At 56.9% G+C, this 14991-nt stretch overlaps 2 protein-coding genes across 2 annotated transcripts; both read left to right on the top strand.

Moving 5' to 3' along the window:
• The first annotated feature begins 2384 nt into the window (after positions 1–2384).
• LOC113146534 lies at positions 2385–5834 on the top strand. Its single transcript, XM_026334137.1, has 7 exons — positions 2385–2706; positions 2791–2939; positions 3487–3622; positions 3857–3903; positions 4148–4816; positions 5185–5384; positions 5732–5834. The coding sequence occupies exons 1-7, from the start codon at positions 2385–2387 to the stop codon at positions 5832–5834; spliced, it is 1626 nt and encodes a 541-aa protein (XP_026189922.1).
• Positions 5835–11093: 5259 nt separating this feature from the next.
• LOC34624680 (transcription factor GAGA) lies at positions 11094–14991 on the top strand (the record flags this gene model as incomplete). The annotated part of the gene is given in 6 exon segments (XM_026334138.1): positions 11094–11138; positions 11610–11624; positions 13629–13660; positions 14216–14401; positions 14656–14788; positions 14935–14991. Coding segments are annotated over 6 exon segments (468 nt in total), but the record flags the coding sequence as incomplete, so codon positions are not given.

Consider the following 14991-nt stretch of genomic DNA (forward strand, 5'->3'; position numbering starts at 1 on the left):
AGGTACGGCTTCAGGCGACCGTTTAGCCCTCTATGCCTCACAATCCTGGCACCGCTTCGTCCATCTGACTTTAGCTGCAAAAGCCCCCCGCCTCCCCCCATGCGGAACGCACAAGTGGTGATTGCAGGAGGCAAGCAGCCAGTCTCAGCACCACAGCGCAGCTGCGGCTCTCTGCCCCGATGAAGCTAATAAACAATAAATAAGCACCCAGAAATACGATCGCAGCAGATTAAAGCTTAGAAAAGACCAAATGGGAGCAGCAGGGGATTCCATGAAGACGCGTTGTCGGCTGCGGCGTTTCTCTAGCACAGTGTGATCGCCTAGAATAAAGCTGCAGACGCATGTGCATTCAAAACTATTTATTAACTTTCAACTCCACGCATTTTTAATCGTGCAATGTACCTGTCTGTGTGCGGCTGAGCGGTGTTCTGGAAGCTCTCGTGCCCCTGCCCGCTGCTTGCGCTGCCGGTGTGCTCTCGGGAGAAGAGCACCGCAGCGCAAGCAGCGACAGACTGTCGCAACAAATTCCAGGCGCCAGATGGTTAGTCCCCATTAGGATCCTGCTAAGACGAATTATAGTAGGGATTTCCGTCTGTTTCCTTTAAGACAGGGCAGTTTTTGTACCAATACTCGCACCAACCACTGACTGAGGGGAGCACATCATCGGAGGAGCAGTACCCGCAAGGACATACAATGTGCAAAGAAGGGCTGCATATCAGAGCTGTGGGCAGGCATCCGCTATCCTGACTAGAAGACAGTGAGAGGCGTGCAGGAGTGGCATGCAACACAGCGGTACTCTTTGCCGCTGCTGCATCCGACACCACGAACCAGCAGTGTGCAGCGATCCCAGCACCAAAATGGCACCCCTACGCGAACATTAAGCAAGCAGTCGATACGTCTGTGCAACGCTCTAGCAGGGACTGCTTCTGCATGTGAAGCTCCTGCCGCATAGAGGCGCACAGCGAGCTGGTGCTCAAGAGCTCCATAGCATCGGTTCATGGAGACCCCCGAAAGATAGATACCGTTTGCACCAGCTTTGCGCCAAAAGCAAAAGTTGCACCAACAGGCGATACGACTTTTTTGCAAGGGCAGCAGCCTCGGCATCAGGATCTCAACAGAACGCAACGAAGCCTTATGGGGGCCTCCTTGTCTTCCGAGGAACGGAAACTGCAAGCCTCGCTACAGCTGCTATCATGCCAGCGGCAGGCTGAAGAAGAAGATGCTCTGGAACAGCGGCAGCGCCTATGGCGCTGTGTGGCAACGTCCTTGTTGCGCTACTTTGGGGAAACTCGACAGTGCAATTGGTATGCTTCGTCTTTTTGCTGCAGTAAGGACTCTTGAAAGTGTTGTTTCTGGCCGTTTTGAAGAAGCGATTCTGCAAGTTATATGCTGTGCGTTTGAATGTGCAACGGCAAGCTGCTCCTGCGTCATGCTGCAGGTCGGACGTGAGGTGTGTGGAAAGCCTTTTGTGGGTAGGAGAATGGCTAGCAGAGGACGGTCCCCAGTTGGTGGATGCCTTGTTGAAGGCGCTTGAGCTGCAGATTCTCAAGCAGCAGCCGATTCTGCAGGTGTGCAGCCGCATGGCACCCTGCAGCGGTGTCGATCCTTTTGGCATGCAAGCTCTCTCAGATCAGGCGAGTTCAGCAGATGGACAATCTTGGGAAGCATCGGAAGAAGAAGAAGCAGCAGCTGCTGCTGCTGCTGCAGTTGAGGAGTGGCAAAAAAGCACTCTGCTACTGCTGCAGGTGGCCCTGCTGCTGCTCAAGTCTCAAAAGCTTCTAAGTGTAAGAATTCAACGATTCTAATTCTTTGCCCGTTGCAGCGGTAGCAGTGGGTGCTGAAGGGGAAGACCAGAGGCGGCAGCAGGGAAGGCCGCCTCCACCTAATGTTGATGAATCTGCTGCTGCTCTCACTGCAGTATCTTTTTGCTGTGGTGCTTGGTGCTGCTGTGGTCCTTGCAGCACCTCGTGCATGCTCCTGATAAGGCCTCTCCGCTGCTCCCACTGCTGCAGCAGCTGCTGAAGTGCGCATGCCGCATGCGCTGCGTGCTTAGATCGCCTGTAGTTCTAGCAGCAACAGAAGCAGCTGCTGCTGCAGCACCAGCAGTAGAGGCAGCGGCTGCAGCAGCGTCTCCCCATGGTCACTTTGAGCAGCATCCCTGTTCTACAGCCGTCCGGGTGTATCTGCAGCAGCTTGCTCTGACAAAAGCAATGGCTGTTTTCCTGTTGCGCCTCGGCTGGCAAGTGCCTCTTCACCTGGAGGAGCAGAAACAGATGCAGCAGCAGTTCAAGGCCACCAAGAGCGAGAAGCACCAACTTATGCAGCTGCATGCGATATGCGCTGTGTGGCGAGACCGCTGGATAACCCGAGATTTGCTACACGAAATGATAGATTTTTGTCAGCAGATGCAGACACAGCAAGATGCCCCGCTGGGGGAGAAGTTCGTGTTGCAGAAAGCGGAATGTGCGTCTGCGGCCTGCTACATTCCGGTGCATGCTGGTGAAAACAGCAACGCAATAGCAGCGGTGTCAGAAACAGGGGAAATTACGCGCTTCGCGCAGTCTGTGCGCCTTCCCTGCTGGGATGTAAGTGCACCCTCTCCAGTTGAAGCAGCTACTGAACAGCATACTGACAGCAGCAGCAACAGCAGTGACCAGAGCGTTCCCCAGCCCGCCTTCAGCGGTCGCGCTGCGAAGGAGGAGCAGCGCATGTCAGCACCAGCAGTACCGCGCATCTCAGCAGCAGCGCAGTCAGCGGAGAATTACGGGTTATCTGCGCCTCCCATCCGAGCTGAAGCACGCAGCGTGTTCTTTCACGCTAATACTGCCTCTGATGAAGCAGCAGTAGCAGCAGCAGCTGCACCGGGGGTCCAGGCTTGTGTGTCGCTACAGAAGCTTGTGGCTGCAGCGGAGGGGGATGTTGTCGCCAGTCTTCTGCAGGTGTGCTGCTGGTGCTTGGGAGAGAAGCAGCACAACCCCATTCCGTTGCTGCTGCGGAGTCTCTCGGTGTGCAGCAGCAGCAGTACTCTCGGACTTTTGGTAGATCTGACGCAGTCCTCTACTAGAGCTTGCAGACTGAGGGTATGTATGCTGCTGCTTTTTTTTGCTGCTTTTTGTTGATGCTCTTTGCTGCTGCTTTTTGTTGATGCTCTTTGCTGCTGCTTTTTGTTTCTGATTTTTGTTGCTGCTTTTTGTTGATGCTCTTTGCTGCCATTCTTCTTGCCATTCTCAGTCTCATGCGTGCTGCTCCTGCATACGGGGTGTGTGTATGCAACGGGGAAAAGCGCACTGGAAGCAGTACCCGCGCTGCGATTTTCGGCGTATTTGGACACCTGATGGCTTTTTTCCGTGCGCGTTCTGATGCTCTGCGTTGTCTGTAGGCGCTGCTGCTGCTACAGTTGCTGTTACTCCACTCTCCTGCACCCATCAGACTCCAAATTATTATTCCGGCTATTCTGCGCGCCGGCCTGTTGCTGCCAGTGCTGCTGCGGCTGTTGCTGCTGCTGCCGCTGCCAGCTCGGCAGCACGACGAGGACGGGGACGGATGGTCAGAAGTCCCCGAAGGCGTGGTCGAGCAGCAGCAACAACAGCCGTCAAGGATGCTCATAGAAGACGACACAGAAGTAACAGTTGCCGAGGCTGAGTCTGTGATTGAGGGCTTTGCTGGAGTAGTAGCTGCTGCCGGTAATACCAGCTTGTTTGCCCATTCCAGCGAGCAGCAGCACGAGTGTCAGACGGAAGAAGCACTGCTGGTGAATTTGCTGGCCTTACTAAGCGAACCTTCAGATTCTGACTGCGGCGGTAGCACAAGTGGCATAGCGCACACGATATTGCAACTCCTGCATGTGCTCCCGCAGTCAGTCCTCATGCAGCTACAACAGGCCGCGTTCTTCGAAACGCTCAGGTCCAAGCACAGCAGCGGCAGCACGGAAATCAACCGCGCCAACAGCACCAACGATCTTGGCAGTGCTTTGTGCTCTGTACTGCGGGGAAGCGTGTTCACTGATGCAGCACAGGGAGCAAGTGTACTTTCAGGGTGGGAGTGCATCAGTAGCTGCAGCAGCGGCACCAGTACCGGAAAGCTGCGGCGACATAATGACTGCGGGGACACTCCGCTGAATTGGCGGTTTTTTGCGGAAATGGTGCAGAGCGCGTTGCGGCAGCAGCAGGGGCTGAATAGCGAGAGCAGCACCTACCGTTCAGCTGTCCTTGCATTGCTGGTGACGCAGTGGAGAGACGTACGGCTGCTTCGTGGCCTCTGCGGGGGGGTGTATGTTGAGCTGCAGCAAGAACATTGGCGTGCCCTTTTGCTGCTACACATGCAACAGCGGCAGCAGGAGCAACAGCACAATCAGCAGCAACAGCAGCAGCAGCGAAAGGCTCTCCCACATTATCAACGATTTTTACAGCTGCCTCCTGGCGTTTGCAGCAATCCGCAGGAGCGGCAGGAGCTGGTGCCTACGGCTTGTGGCACCCATACTCCTGAGTTGCGGCCTGCAGCGCTGCAGCAGCTTCTAAGACGGCTGAAGATGCTGCAGCGCATGCAAAGAAGGCGCGCTTTGACGGAAGGTGCAACCCCATGCAGCGGCAGAAACTTTCGCGGGGACTGTTGCGAGGAATGGAATTGGGAGGTGCTCACCTTGCACCCTTTGGCTCCTTCTACAAGCATAGGCACCAGCGACATCCACCGAAGCGCGTGTAGAGGCGCTCAAAGCATCCAGGAAAACAGCCAGCACTTTGAGCAAGCAGCGCACGCTTCCGATGCTGCGGCGCGCGTGGAGGAAGGGGCGAAGTGCAGTCTGCTTCAGCGAGGCAGTGTGCAGCTGCTGCTGCTGCAGCAGGCGGCAGCAGCCGCTGTAGTCAGAGACCCCTCGGCCTTGTGCTACGTAGGTCTGCACTTGCGATCGCTGTGCTCGCTTCGTTTGTCCTTTGCTGCTGCTGATTCTGCCGATGCTGCGAACTCTGCTTCCTCTCATGCGTGTGCTGCTGCCACTCGCTCTGCCATTTCCTGCCATGGATTGACTGCGCGTGACACGAATGGGGTCTGCTGACTGCTGCTTGTGCTCAGTCTGCAATGCAGCAGGTGCTGCTACACTCGGGAAGGGCCACCACTGCGCCGCTGCCGCTGGTGCGGCTGTTGCTGCTCTGGCAGCGGCTTTTGCAGTGCTACCCTTTGGCCCTCCAGCTGGCTCGTAATCCTCACAGTGGCAGCGGCAGCAGCAGTTTTCCTTTCTGCAGCACTCGCGGCGACTCCTGTCCGCAGAACGAGGGGTTGGACGCGCGCTTCCGTGCTCTTTCCGTGGAATCGTCTGGAAACGGTGAAAGGCTTGCACCAGGAGCACCCACAGCTGCAGCGTTAGCAGCTCCAGCATATGCTGCAGAGGGGTTGGAGGTCGCCCTTGCCCTGCTGCAGCAAGGGGGAGCTCTACCTGCAGCCGTGCGTCGCATGGCATTAAACGTTGTTCGCCTCCTACTTGCTGCCGTCAAGAAACAAGAGCAGCAGCAGCAGCAGCACCTAGCAGAACAGCTGATACGCTGCGGAGGCCACACGGTGTTTTTGCTGCTCTTATATGCGTTTACTGGCCAAGAGTTACAGCAGCTTCAGCAGCAGCACCAGAAAAAGCGGCAGCTGCAGCCAAATTACACACAGCAACAGCACGCTCTAAAACCTGGTGCAGAGTGCAACAGCAGCAGCAGGCATACGCCCTTGGAGGCGTTTTCAATGGCTGCAGCGCTGCTGATGTTGCCCCAGCCAAAAGCGACGACGGAAACGGCAGTGGCAGCAGCAGTAGGCCCTTCGGAGTCAGCGGGGAGGCGCGGCTGCACTACGCTTGACAACAGCAGCCGGTATAGCACGAGCAGCAGGAGCTCCAGCATCGACAGAGGGAAAGGCCTTCTGCCCTCGACAGGACTGCCCACAAAGGAATTCTTGGAGAAGCTTGAGCAGGGTCGGCAGCCTGCGCGAAGGCAGCAGCAGCAACACCAAAAACAACCGACTGACTCCCTGCCGTCTTTGCTTTCTACTTCTGCAAGCACTGCATATGAAGGCCCTGTTAGCAGCAGCTGTGGCTGCTGCAGGGGGATGGGCAGTGGCTGCACCTGCAATGCCTGTAGTAGCGGCAACCCCACAAGCATCGACCCCGAGCACCCCAGAAGGATCGGAAGGAGACGCAGCAGCTGTGGCAGCAAGTTTGTTACAGAGCAAGGCGAAGATGCGCCAGCCTCCACGGGCATCCGCGAAGCAGCAGCGCACGAAGCATGCAGGCTTGCAGTTCCGCAGCAAAAGCAGGAGAAGCAGCAAGGAGGTCTCACCTTATTGCAGCGCCAGTCTCAACAATGCGTCACCGATTGCGAGACTCTCCCTCCGCACATGCCAAACCACGATGCGGCGCAGCGGCAGCAGTTGCTGCTGTTGCCACAAGCTGCTGAAATCTTCATCAGGAGGCTGGCTCCTGCAGAGGCTGGCACCGCTCTCCAGGCCTTGCTGCTTGGCTGTACTTACAGCCCTGCCTTAGCGCGTCAGCTGTGCTGCAGCCGAGCAACGCTGCAGCAGCTGCTGCTGTTGCTGCTGATGCCAGCAAAGCACGAGCGGTTGACGGTCTCTGCGGCCAAACTGTTGTTGCTGCTGCTTCGCCAGCACCCCACAGTGTCTTTGATGCTGCTACAGGAAGGAGTGCTACCCATATGCTGCGCTGCGGCATGTAGGCTTCAGCAGACACATTTGGACAGCCAATCCAGGAGCTGGGAAGATGGCAGCTCCCCTGCAGGGGACTCCGGGTGTACTTACAGCTCCTCCGCGTTGCGCGCTTCGCGTATTGCTGCATGCAGAGTGCTGTGGCGTGTTGTTGTAACTCTTGACGCCTTCGACCTCCCGGATACAGGCAGCCGCTGCTGCTGCTGCAGCAGAGGCAATGTCGAAGCGGAGGCCTTCTGTTGTTGCTGGTGCTGCTGTCGTAGTTCCTCCAAGGGTGACGGTGTTATACCAAGGGGCACTCAGTTTCTGTGCAGGCTGCTTCCTGCCCCCCTAGTTCGACTTTTCCTCTGTGAGACGTCCCTAAGCCTTTCGTCAGTCGAGAATCCACGTGCGTATGGAGGCAGACGCGGGCCTGTAGCGCTTGCCAGCCTTCTCGCCTTCTGTGCTGCCGGTGGAAAGGTGCAGACGCCACAGCTTGTGTGGAGTACAGAGCTGCAGCAGCAGGTGCTCCTGCAACTCTGTGAACCTATTGCCCAGTTGCTGCAGCGCGAAGGCGGGAGCAACAGTAACTCTGGTCCTGCCACGGACGCCCTTGGCTTTGCAGCAGCACTTGGCGTGTTGTCTGTACACCTTGTTAGGCCAGGCGAAAGCGGTGCGATGGCGACTCCTGCTGCAGTCGCTTCTGCAGTGGACAACAGGCTGAACAGGAAGGCGGCGGGAGTTGGTGCTGCTATTTTAAAAGGGATGCAAAACTGCGCTCTTGTTCGTGTCTGGCAGCCGCAGCTCGCACGCCTGCTAACAGCTGGCGGTATGATTGTTCCTGTACTTCTGTACAAGGCCGATCGAATATGGACTTCTGGATTCCATCAAATGCAACTGCTGCAGCAGCAGCCGCAGGATCTGAAGCATCTAACTCGCAGGGAGGGCCTTTGCGCACGCCACACTCTAGAGCAACAGCAGTTCCAGATGCGATTGCAGCTGTGTCGGTTACAAGACGAGAGCGAGGGGCTGCTACGCGGGAGCGCCGCTTCTGAAGCCTCAGAATCTGAAACAGCGGTGCCCACCACACTTGCGTCAGCTGCTGAGGCCACACTCCGCATATGGATCCGAACGACTGAACAGAATCAATTTACGGTGCTGCGTGAGCTGATGTTGCTTCCTATCCCTCAACGGGCAGCACCCTGTCTCCAGCACTCGTGCTGGAGAGCTCCCAAGCAGCACCGGCAGCACAGTCAGCAGCCACGTCCTGTGACTCTCTTACTGCAGTTGCTGCGCTGCTTCCATGTGCATTTTCACAAACACATACACGAAGAATCCGGGGAGGCAGGTGCCTGGACGGCGAGCACGAGCAGCAGCAACTCTACGGCGTGCGAGAGTGCCAATACAGCCCCTTGCTGCTCAGAGCAGCCTCATACTGCGCACGATTTGCTGCAGCTGTTGCGCCTTCAGCAGCTACTTTTACTCCTGCTGCCGAGCATGTTTGCACAGTGCACCTGCAGCGAAAATACTGTGGACGCAGCAACAGCCGTATCGGCAACAGCACGCAACTGCTGCTGCGTTTGCCTCTCGCACCAGCAGCTGCTGCAACAAATCGAGACCGTCGTTGGAAACAATGAACGTGTCGACCGTGTTTTGTTACTGCAGTCTGTGATGTTGCTGCACGTCCTGCTGATCCTGGCGCTTGCACAGGCAGCAGTATTACCCACAAGAGCTGTGTTGCTGCAGCGGCTTCTCAATGCAAAGACTTTGCAGCAAGTTCTGCTTCTTCCGGAGCTACAGGGCAGTAGTCAGTCGCACGTGCAGCTACAACAGCAGCAGCGACAGCAGCAGCGTCCCCGCAAGAATCCGCTACTAGAGCGGCTTCGAGGGTATCTGCGGAAAGCAGCAGAAAGCGAGACACCACTTGCGTGCAGCGGTAGTGATGCGCCTTCTCCCGATGCGATCACGGAAGCTTCCACGATGACGATTGACGCTTCTGAGGGGCAGCAGCAGCTGACACAGCGGCAACGGGGTCAATGGAAAGAGGAGCAACCGGTGCAACACGAGGAGCACCAGTCAAGCCGACGAATATTGGACTCCCGAAGGCGTCGCGTTGGTGGCAAGGAGGAAGCTCAGACGAAGAGCCGAAAGGTGCAGCGCTTCTTCTTTGAGTCTCTTGCCTTTTCTGCAGGAGAAGAAGCCACGTTGACACATCCCAGCAGCACGTCTGCAGTCGTCTGCGTAGAGAAGCAGCAAGTGCATCAGCGGCAGCACCAGCATCTCCGTAGGGCAGTCCTAGAAATCGGTGAGTGCTCAGTGGTGCTTTGCTGCTGATCGTGGTGCTGCTAAGGTGGGGGCAGCAGCTTCTGCTGCTGCACTGCTGGTGTTCCTGCAGTCGCTCATGTGCAGAGTGTCTCTCCCTATGACCTTGCTGCAAGCCAGTGCATGTACGCTGCTGCTTCGGATGCAGTCTATTCCCTTGCTTCGTACGCCCCCGTCGTAAAGCGAGCCGCTGCTGCGGCAGTCTGGCCACCATGTTGTACCCCGCCGTGCAGCTGCGGCAGTACAAAGGGGAGAGCTGCCTCGGATGGCAGTGGCAAGACAAAGGAGAATTCGCGCAGCAGCAGCAGCAGCATACGCAGCATACGCAGCAGCCGCAGCAGCAGCATTCGCAGGTCTGAAGAAAGCTGTTCGAGCCAAATGCAGCAGGAAAAGCAGCAAAGGCAGCAGCAGCATCAGTTGCAGTTGCAGCGCCTCTGTTGTGACGCTCTGACAAAGGGGCTTCTCTTTCTGTTGGCTGAAGTTTACAGCAACAGGACCAGCAGTTCTGCTTGTTGCTGTCGCACATGCACCGCACTGGTGCTGCGCAGCGTGCAGCTGCTCTGTGCCGAGTCTTCCACGCGACAGCTGCTTCTGCGTCGTGGGATTCCTCTGGTGCTGTAAGTTTGTTAAAGCCATGATCACTGAATGCGGACCTCGAATCTTGGCACTCAGCAAGTGAAAACGCTGGCATCCACCTTTGGGTAGCAGACCCTTCACTGCGTCTCCTGCAGCGCCAGCGCGTGACTGCTGTGCATTTCTGCTTCTTTCAGGTTGCAGCTGCTGCTCTCTGCCGGAAAGGAAGGCACAAGTGTAGGGTTGACAGCAATGGAAGAGGAACTATCAGAGCATCTAGAAGACGCAGAGGAGCAGCGCGAGAACACAAGGTTTGAGGGCCTTTCAGCAGACGCCGTCTACCCGACAACCCCTGAAACAGCAAGCGCAGCAGCAGTCGTGAGGCGCATGGGCATCCGAATGCTGCTTGCAGAGACAGTGGCTGCGTTTATAGGAATAGCGCCTCGCAGCAATGAGTTCACCGCTGTAGATGCCTCTCTCGCGCTCTTGACCACGTCCGCAGCAGCACCCGCAGCCACCATAACAGAAGCCGCGTCAGCAGCGACTCTCGCTGGGGGTGTCAACAAGAACGACCAGAGAGCAAGCACCCCTAGTGTGTGGCTTCCTGGCTACTCGCTTCACTGGGATCTCCCTGATAGAGAGGCAAGCGTGCACCACGACCACCGCATTTTTGTCGAGCCATCCCTCCCCTCCCCCTGTGTTGGGTGCTCTTTTGTGCGGGCATGTGCTTGCTTCTAGGCTGCTGCTCTCGCTACGCGTGACTCTGTGGCTCTCCCGGATGGTGCTCCTGCAGGCAACTGCTGCCCTCTCGCAGCTGCTGACTCCCGCATTGCTTCTCCAGTTGCTGCCGCAGTGGAGGCACTGCAGTGCATGCAGCCATCTGCGGTTGCAACGGCTGTGTCTCACCGGGAGCATGGACAGTAGCAAGAGCTGCTGCCACAGCCTCGCAGCATCAGCAGCGGCCGCTGATGTTGAGAAGCTCTCTTCCGTGTGCGTCGCTGATGGCAGCTCTGATTCGCACGAGCAAAAACAACTCGCAACAAAAACTGCGGCTGCTGGTGCTTCCGAATGGACTCCTGCTGCCACCTGCACGACGCGGCAGCTCCAGCACTTCTTGAAACTCTTGGGAGGGAGCTCCGACTCCGCAACGTGCTTTTGGAATGTGCAGGAGCGTCGGGCTTTACATTCTGTCACCGTAGGTGATGCTTCCATTTTGTGCAATGGGTGGTCATAATTACGTGCCTGTGTGTGACTTTGCTTTAGCCTCATTCTCGCGGCAGCGTTCAGCCCCCTTCGCTCTTGCGCTCGAGCGACACAGCAGCACCAAACCGTCTCGAGGTGGCAACGCAACCTTCGGAAGCTTCCAGACTATGTCCAGTTGTTTCTTTCGACATCACGGGGTCTACTAAAAGGCCTTGCATTCCTCTGCCGCTTCGCGGGTAGAGTCAGCTGTGCTGGGCTGTGCTCGTGGCTGCTTCAGGCGCTGCAGCTGCTGCTGAGCTTGCGAACATCCGAGGATCGCCGTCATGCGGCAGACGGGCAGAAGCGCAGGAGCAGCAGCACCAAATGCAGTGAATCGACGCTACCTGTTTGGTCCCTCGAAGCCTTCCTTGCTGCTGATGGCTTCCAATACCAGCATCCAACTCTCCGCAACAGTGCGCTGCGCTTCCACACGCTCTCGCCCCCATCCTCCTCGTGGAAGCCTCGCCAATGATCTATTTACCCAAAAGATGGCCTAAAGCAGACACAATCCAGGCTGGTGGTGATTGCGAACAAGCTAACCAAGAGCGTTTGCGTTTGCCCTTGAGGTAACCCTCTGCCTTAAGCTGCGTGTGTGCTGCAGAGGAATTTGTTGGTGGCCTCTACTTGAGGCCTTTGGCTTTTCAAATGCACAGAGAGCAACAGAAGACAGCTGGACTGCTTGTGCAGCGCCGAGGCGGTCACAGAAGCAGCAGCAGCACTACCACAACCACCAGGAGCAAGCGCAGCTGCTGCACTAGGGCCAATAGCGCGAGCAGCACATCCAGTAGCAAGAGCAGCAGGAGCAGCAGCAGCACGTCCAGTAGCCAAAGCAGCAGGAGCAGCAGCAGTAGCAAGAGCAGCAGGAGCAGCAGCGCCATTATCACCAGACGCAGGCACAGCTGCTGCCCATGGGGACGTAACACCACTGCGCTTCAGCAGGCCGCCGAGCTTCCTGCCTTTGTAGTGACGCTGCAAGTATGCTGTTTTTGGTTTCAAATAGCACGAGCAGCAGTTGCAGGTGCATCGAAGGCAGCAGCACCACTAGTTTTAGGAGCTTTGATAGAGGCAGCGGCTAGAGCTCTGGATAAGGCTTCTACGGGGGAGATTTCGCTTTTACTCGTGCTGCTGCTGCAGGCTTTGCTCGACTCGGTAGCCTCCGCTGCCACTGACAAGGACGATGAGCAGCAGCTGCTGCAGAAGGGAAAAGAGGGCAAAGCAGTGGCGGCAGCAACAGTAGCAGACTGCTCTTTGTATCAACGAGTTGTTGGCGTTGCTGCTTTGCTGGATCAGCGGCTGCAGCTGCTGAATCAACGCCAAATCCTACAGCAGCAGCAGCACCATCAGCAGCAGCACCATCAGCAGCAGCACCAACGCCTGTCATATCTAAATGACAACAACAGCAAAGGAGAAGCACCGGTTATTCTGCTGCCTCTTATGCTACTCCTGCTGCAGCAAGTGCAACACACGCCGACGGCTCTGCTTTTTGAGGTGCACTCCAGCACAGCTGCAGTGACTGCCGATAGACCGTGTGCCCACAGCCTTGTTTTGTGACTTCTTCATACGCAGGGTGCTGCTGATGTTGCTGCTGGAGTGTTTGACACTGCAGGCAATCACATCTGCATTGTCCAGAGCTTTGGAGATCTACCGGAAGGTGAACAGTGCCCCTTTCCACACGATCATGGGATTTTCGAAGAGACCCCTGAGCGCCATGTAGCGGAACTTTTCACCCCCCGAGATTCCAGTTGTGGTGATTTCCATGTTGAAGAAGCCTGCCAGAAGCATCGCAACAATATTCTGACGCACAGTACAACAAGCTGAAGGTTTTGGCGTTTGTGCGCAGAGTTCCCTTGATGCCCATGTCTTGGGGGGCCGTCAGTTTCTCGAGGCTTTGGCATTCTCTGTCAGCCTTGCTGTAAGGTGAGTCTACCCGACTAGCAACACGAATAGCTCCCCCAGTAGCGAGAGCTTTAGGTTTCAAAGGACCTGGTCTCTTCGTTTTTCTTCGTTTCAGGTGTATCGGTTCTGAATGGCTGTTAGAGGAAGCCAACTGTGGGGTGGTGTGGATACCAGAGCAGCAGCAGCCGGCTACACTTGAATCTGCTGATGCAGATACAAGTGTAGCCGGCTGCCCCTGCTTCTGCGAGTCAACTACTGCTTACAAGATACCTTCCACTACTTCTCGGCTCTCTCTGCTCCACCTGCTACCTCTGCTCGCTGCTCTGCTACAACCAGAAGAAGCAAGTGCTACGGCAACGGCGGAGGCAACAGCCTCATCGGAACTAACAGGTGCTGTTGTTGCAGAAGAGGCTTTCTCAGTCTTGCAGCGTTCTGTCTGCAGCACTGGCGTGGGGCTAGTGCTGCTGTTGCACCTCCTCAGGTATGGACAGCAGCGCAAAGAGGAGCACTGCTGCACTACAGCCGCTGAAACGGACGCCATTTCCCTGTACAGCACCCAGATCCTAGCGTTGCTGCTGCGTAACACAGAGCAGGAGAAGCAGCAGGAAAGTCAGTTCGAGAAACATCAAACGAAGGATGCTGCTGCAGCTGACGGCCTCGGCCCGAACACAACTGCCCGCTCGCCTTCAGCTGTAAATCCGCAAGTCATGGCTCCCAGCGATGAGGCATGCACCCTCCTCATGCTGCTCTGGATTGGTGGAACTGTGCGTTCGGCAGCTTCGATTGCAGCAGCAGCAGCAGCAGGTGCAGCAGCAGCAGGGGCGGCAGCAGCAGGGGCGGCCGCTACGCACTCCTGGTCGCTCAGTGCAGCCGCAGTGGGAGGCCGTAGTTGTATTCGCGTGCTGCAGCAACTGTGGTTGCAGCAGCAGCAGCAGCAGCAGCAGCAGCAGCAGCAGCAGCAGCGGGCGCAGCGGATATTGGATCGGCAGAGCATGCAGCTGCAGCTTGAGCGAGTGCTACTTTTGCAGCTGCATATGTTGCAATCGGCAGGTGCAGCAGCAGGCGGCTCCACAGGCCCGAACGCTGTACTCTGCGCTGCTCAAGAGCTTCTGGAGCTGATGTCTTGCAAGGAGCAGCATCTGCAGCCGGAGCAGCAACAGCGCGTGGAGTTTTTGAGAGCAGCACTTCAGTGGCAGCACCAACAGCTGCTTGCTGACCTGCAGCAATGGCGAACTACCACCAGGTTAGGCGCGATTTGACCCCATGCAGCAGTGTGCCTCTACCATGCTGGCGCGGGTGTGAACCGTGGCTTTAAATGCCCATGAGACTGTCACCTTAGCTTCTTCTGCAACAGCCAATGCTGCTGTTTCTGTGAACTACAGGCAAGCGGCAGCACGACAGGAGCTCCTGCGGGTAAACCCTATTAGCGGAAGCAGTCTAGCGTGGTGCTGCAGCAGCGGCAGCCGCAGCAGCAACAACAGCGCCCTGCCATCCGCAGATTTGTCTGAAGAGGCTCTCACGGAGCTACAGATTCAAATTCCGACGCAGCAAGCGCAGTTTCCGGCTGCAGGAGGAGAGGTAGCCACGTGGCTGCTGATGAAGACGCGAGAAGTTCTTCTGGCAGAACAACATCTGCCACTGCTGCTGCCCGTGCGGCCGCACTTAATACTACTTCGGGTGTATATACAAAAGCCAGGTAAGCAGCTCACGTGCTGCTACAACGACACCCCTGCTTTCGTCTTTCTTCTTGAGTCAAAGAAAGGGCCACGGTGAGGAAGCAGGAACCGTCGGGCTTGCTAACATGTTTGCAGGTCTATGCATGCAACAGGATCTGGAGCTGCTGGTAGTGCTGCTGCGAATTCTACAGCAGCACTACCAGCAGCTTGAGCTGCAACTGGAGCAAGGTGGCAAAACCTTCGATCTGGAGGTCCTTGCTTCTGTATTTCGGAGCAGCGGCTCTTGCGCATCCGAAGCACTCCGGGGGACGCTCGCTGCTGCTGAAGCTCGGCAATTGTTCACAGCAGCCCGAGCGGCGGCAGGATTACACTCGCCGTCTGCTGCTGAATCTCCGTGCGCAGACACAGTCCAAACAGAGGGCGCAAATCGGCCTCCACTGTCGCATGAGAAGGACGAGGGTGTGCTGTTGGAGCTGATGCGTCCACAGTGGCAGCACAGAGACCCCTCAGTGTCCCTGACGCTCAGCAGCAGCAGCAGCAACAGCAGCAGCAGCAACAGCAGCAGTAGCAACAGCAGCAGCAGTAGCAGCAGCAGCAGCAGAAGCAACAG

Source organism: Cyclospora cayetanensis, unplaced genomic scaffold (assembly GCF_002999335.1).
Source record: "Cyclospora cayetanensis isolate NF1_C8 unplaced genomic scaffold, CcayRef3 CcayRef3_contig_37, whole genome shotgun sequence".
Taxonomy (NCBI): domain Eukaryota; phylum Apicomplexa; class Conoidasida; order Eucoccidiorida; family Eimeriidae; genus Cyclospora; species Cyclospora cayetanensis.

Excerpts from the sequence above, each read along its gene's own strand:
- LOC113146534 (XM_026334137.1), top strand. The coding sequence starts at position 2,385 with ATGATAGATTTTTGTCAGCAGATGCAGACACAGCAAGATGCCCCGCTG. Across the intron at positions 3,904-4,147 it reads GCGTTCTTCGAAACGCTCAG|AGCGCGTTGCGGCAGCAGCA; the intron begins GTCCAAGCACAG and ends GAAATGGTGCAG. Across the intron at positions 4,817-5,184 it reads GTCTGCTTCAGCGAGGCAGT|CTGGCTCGTAATCCTCACAG; the intron begins GTGCAGCTGCTG and ends TTGGCCCTCCAG.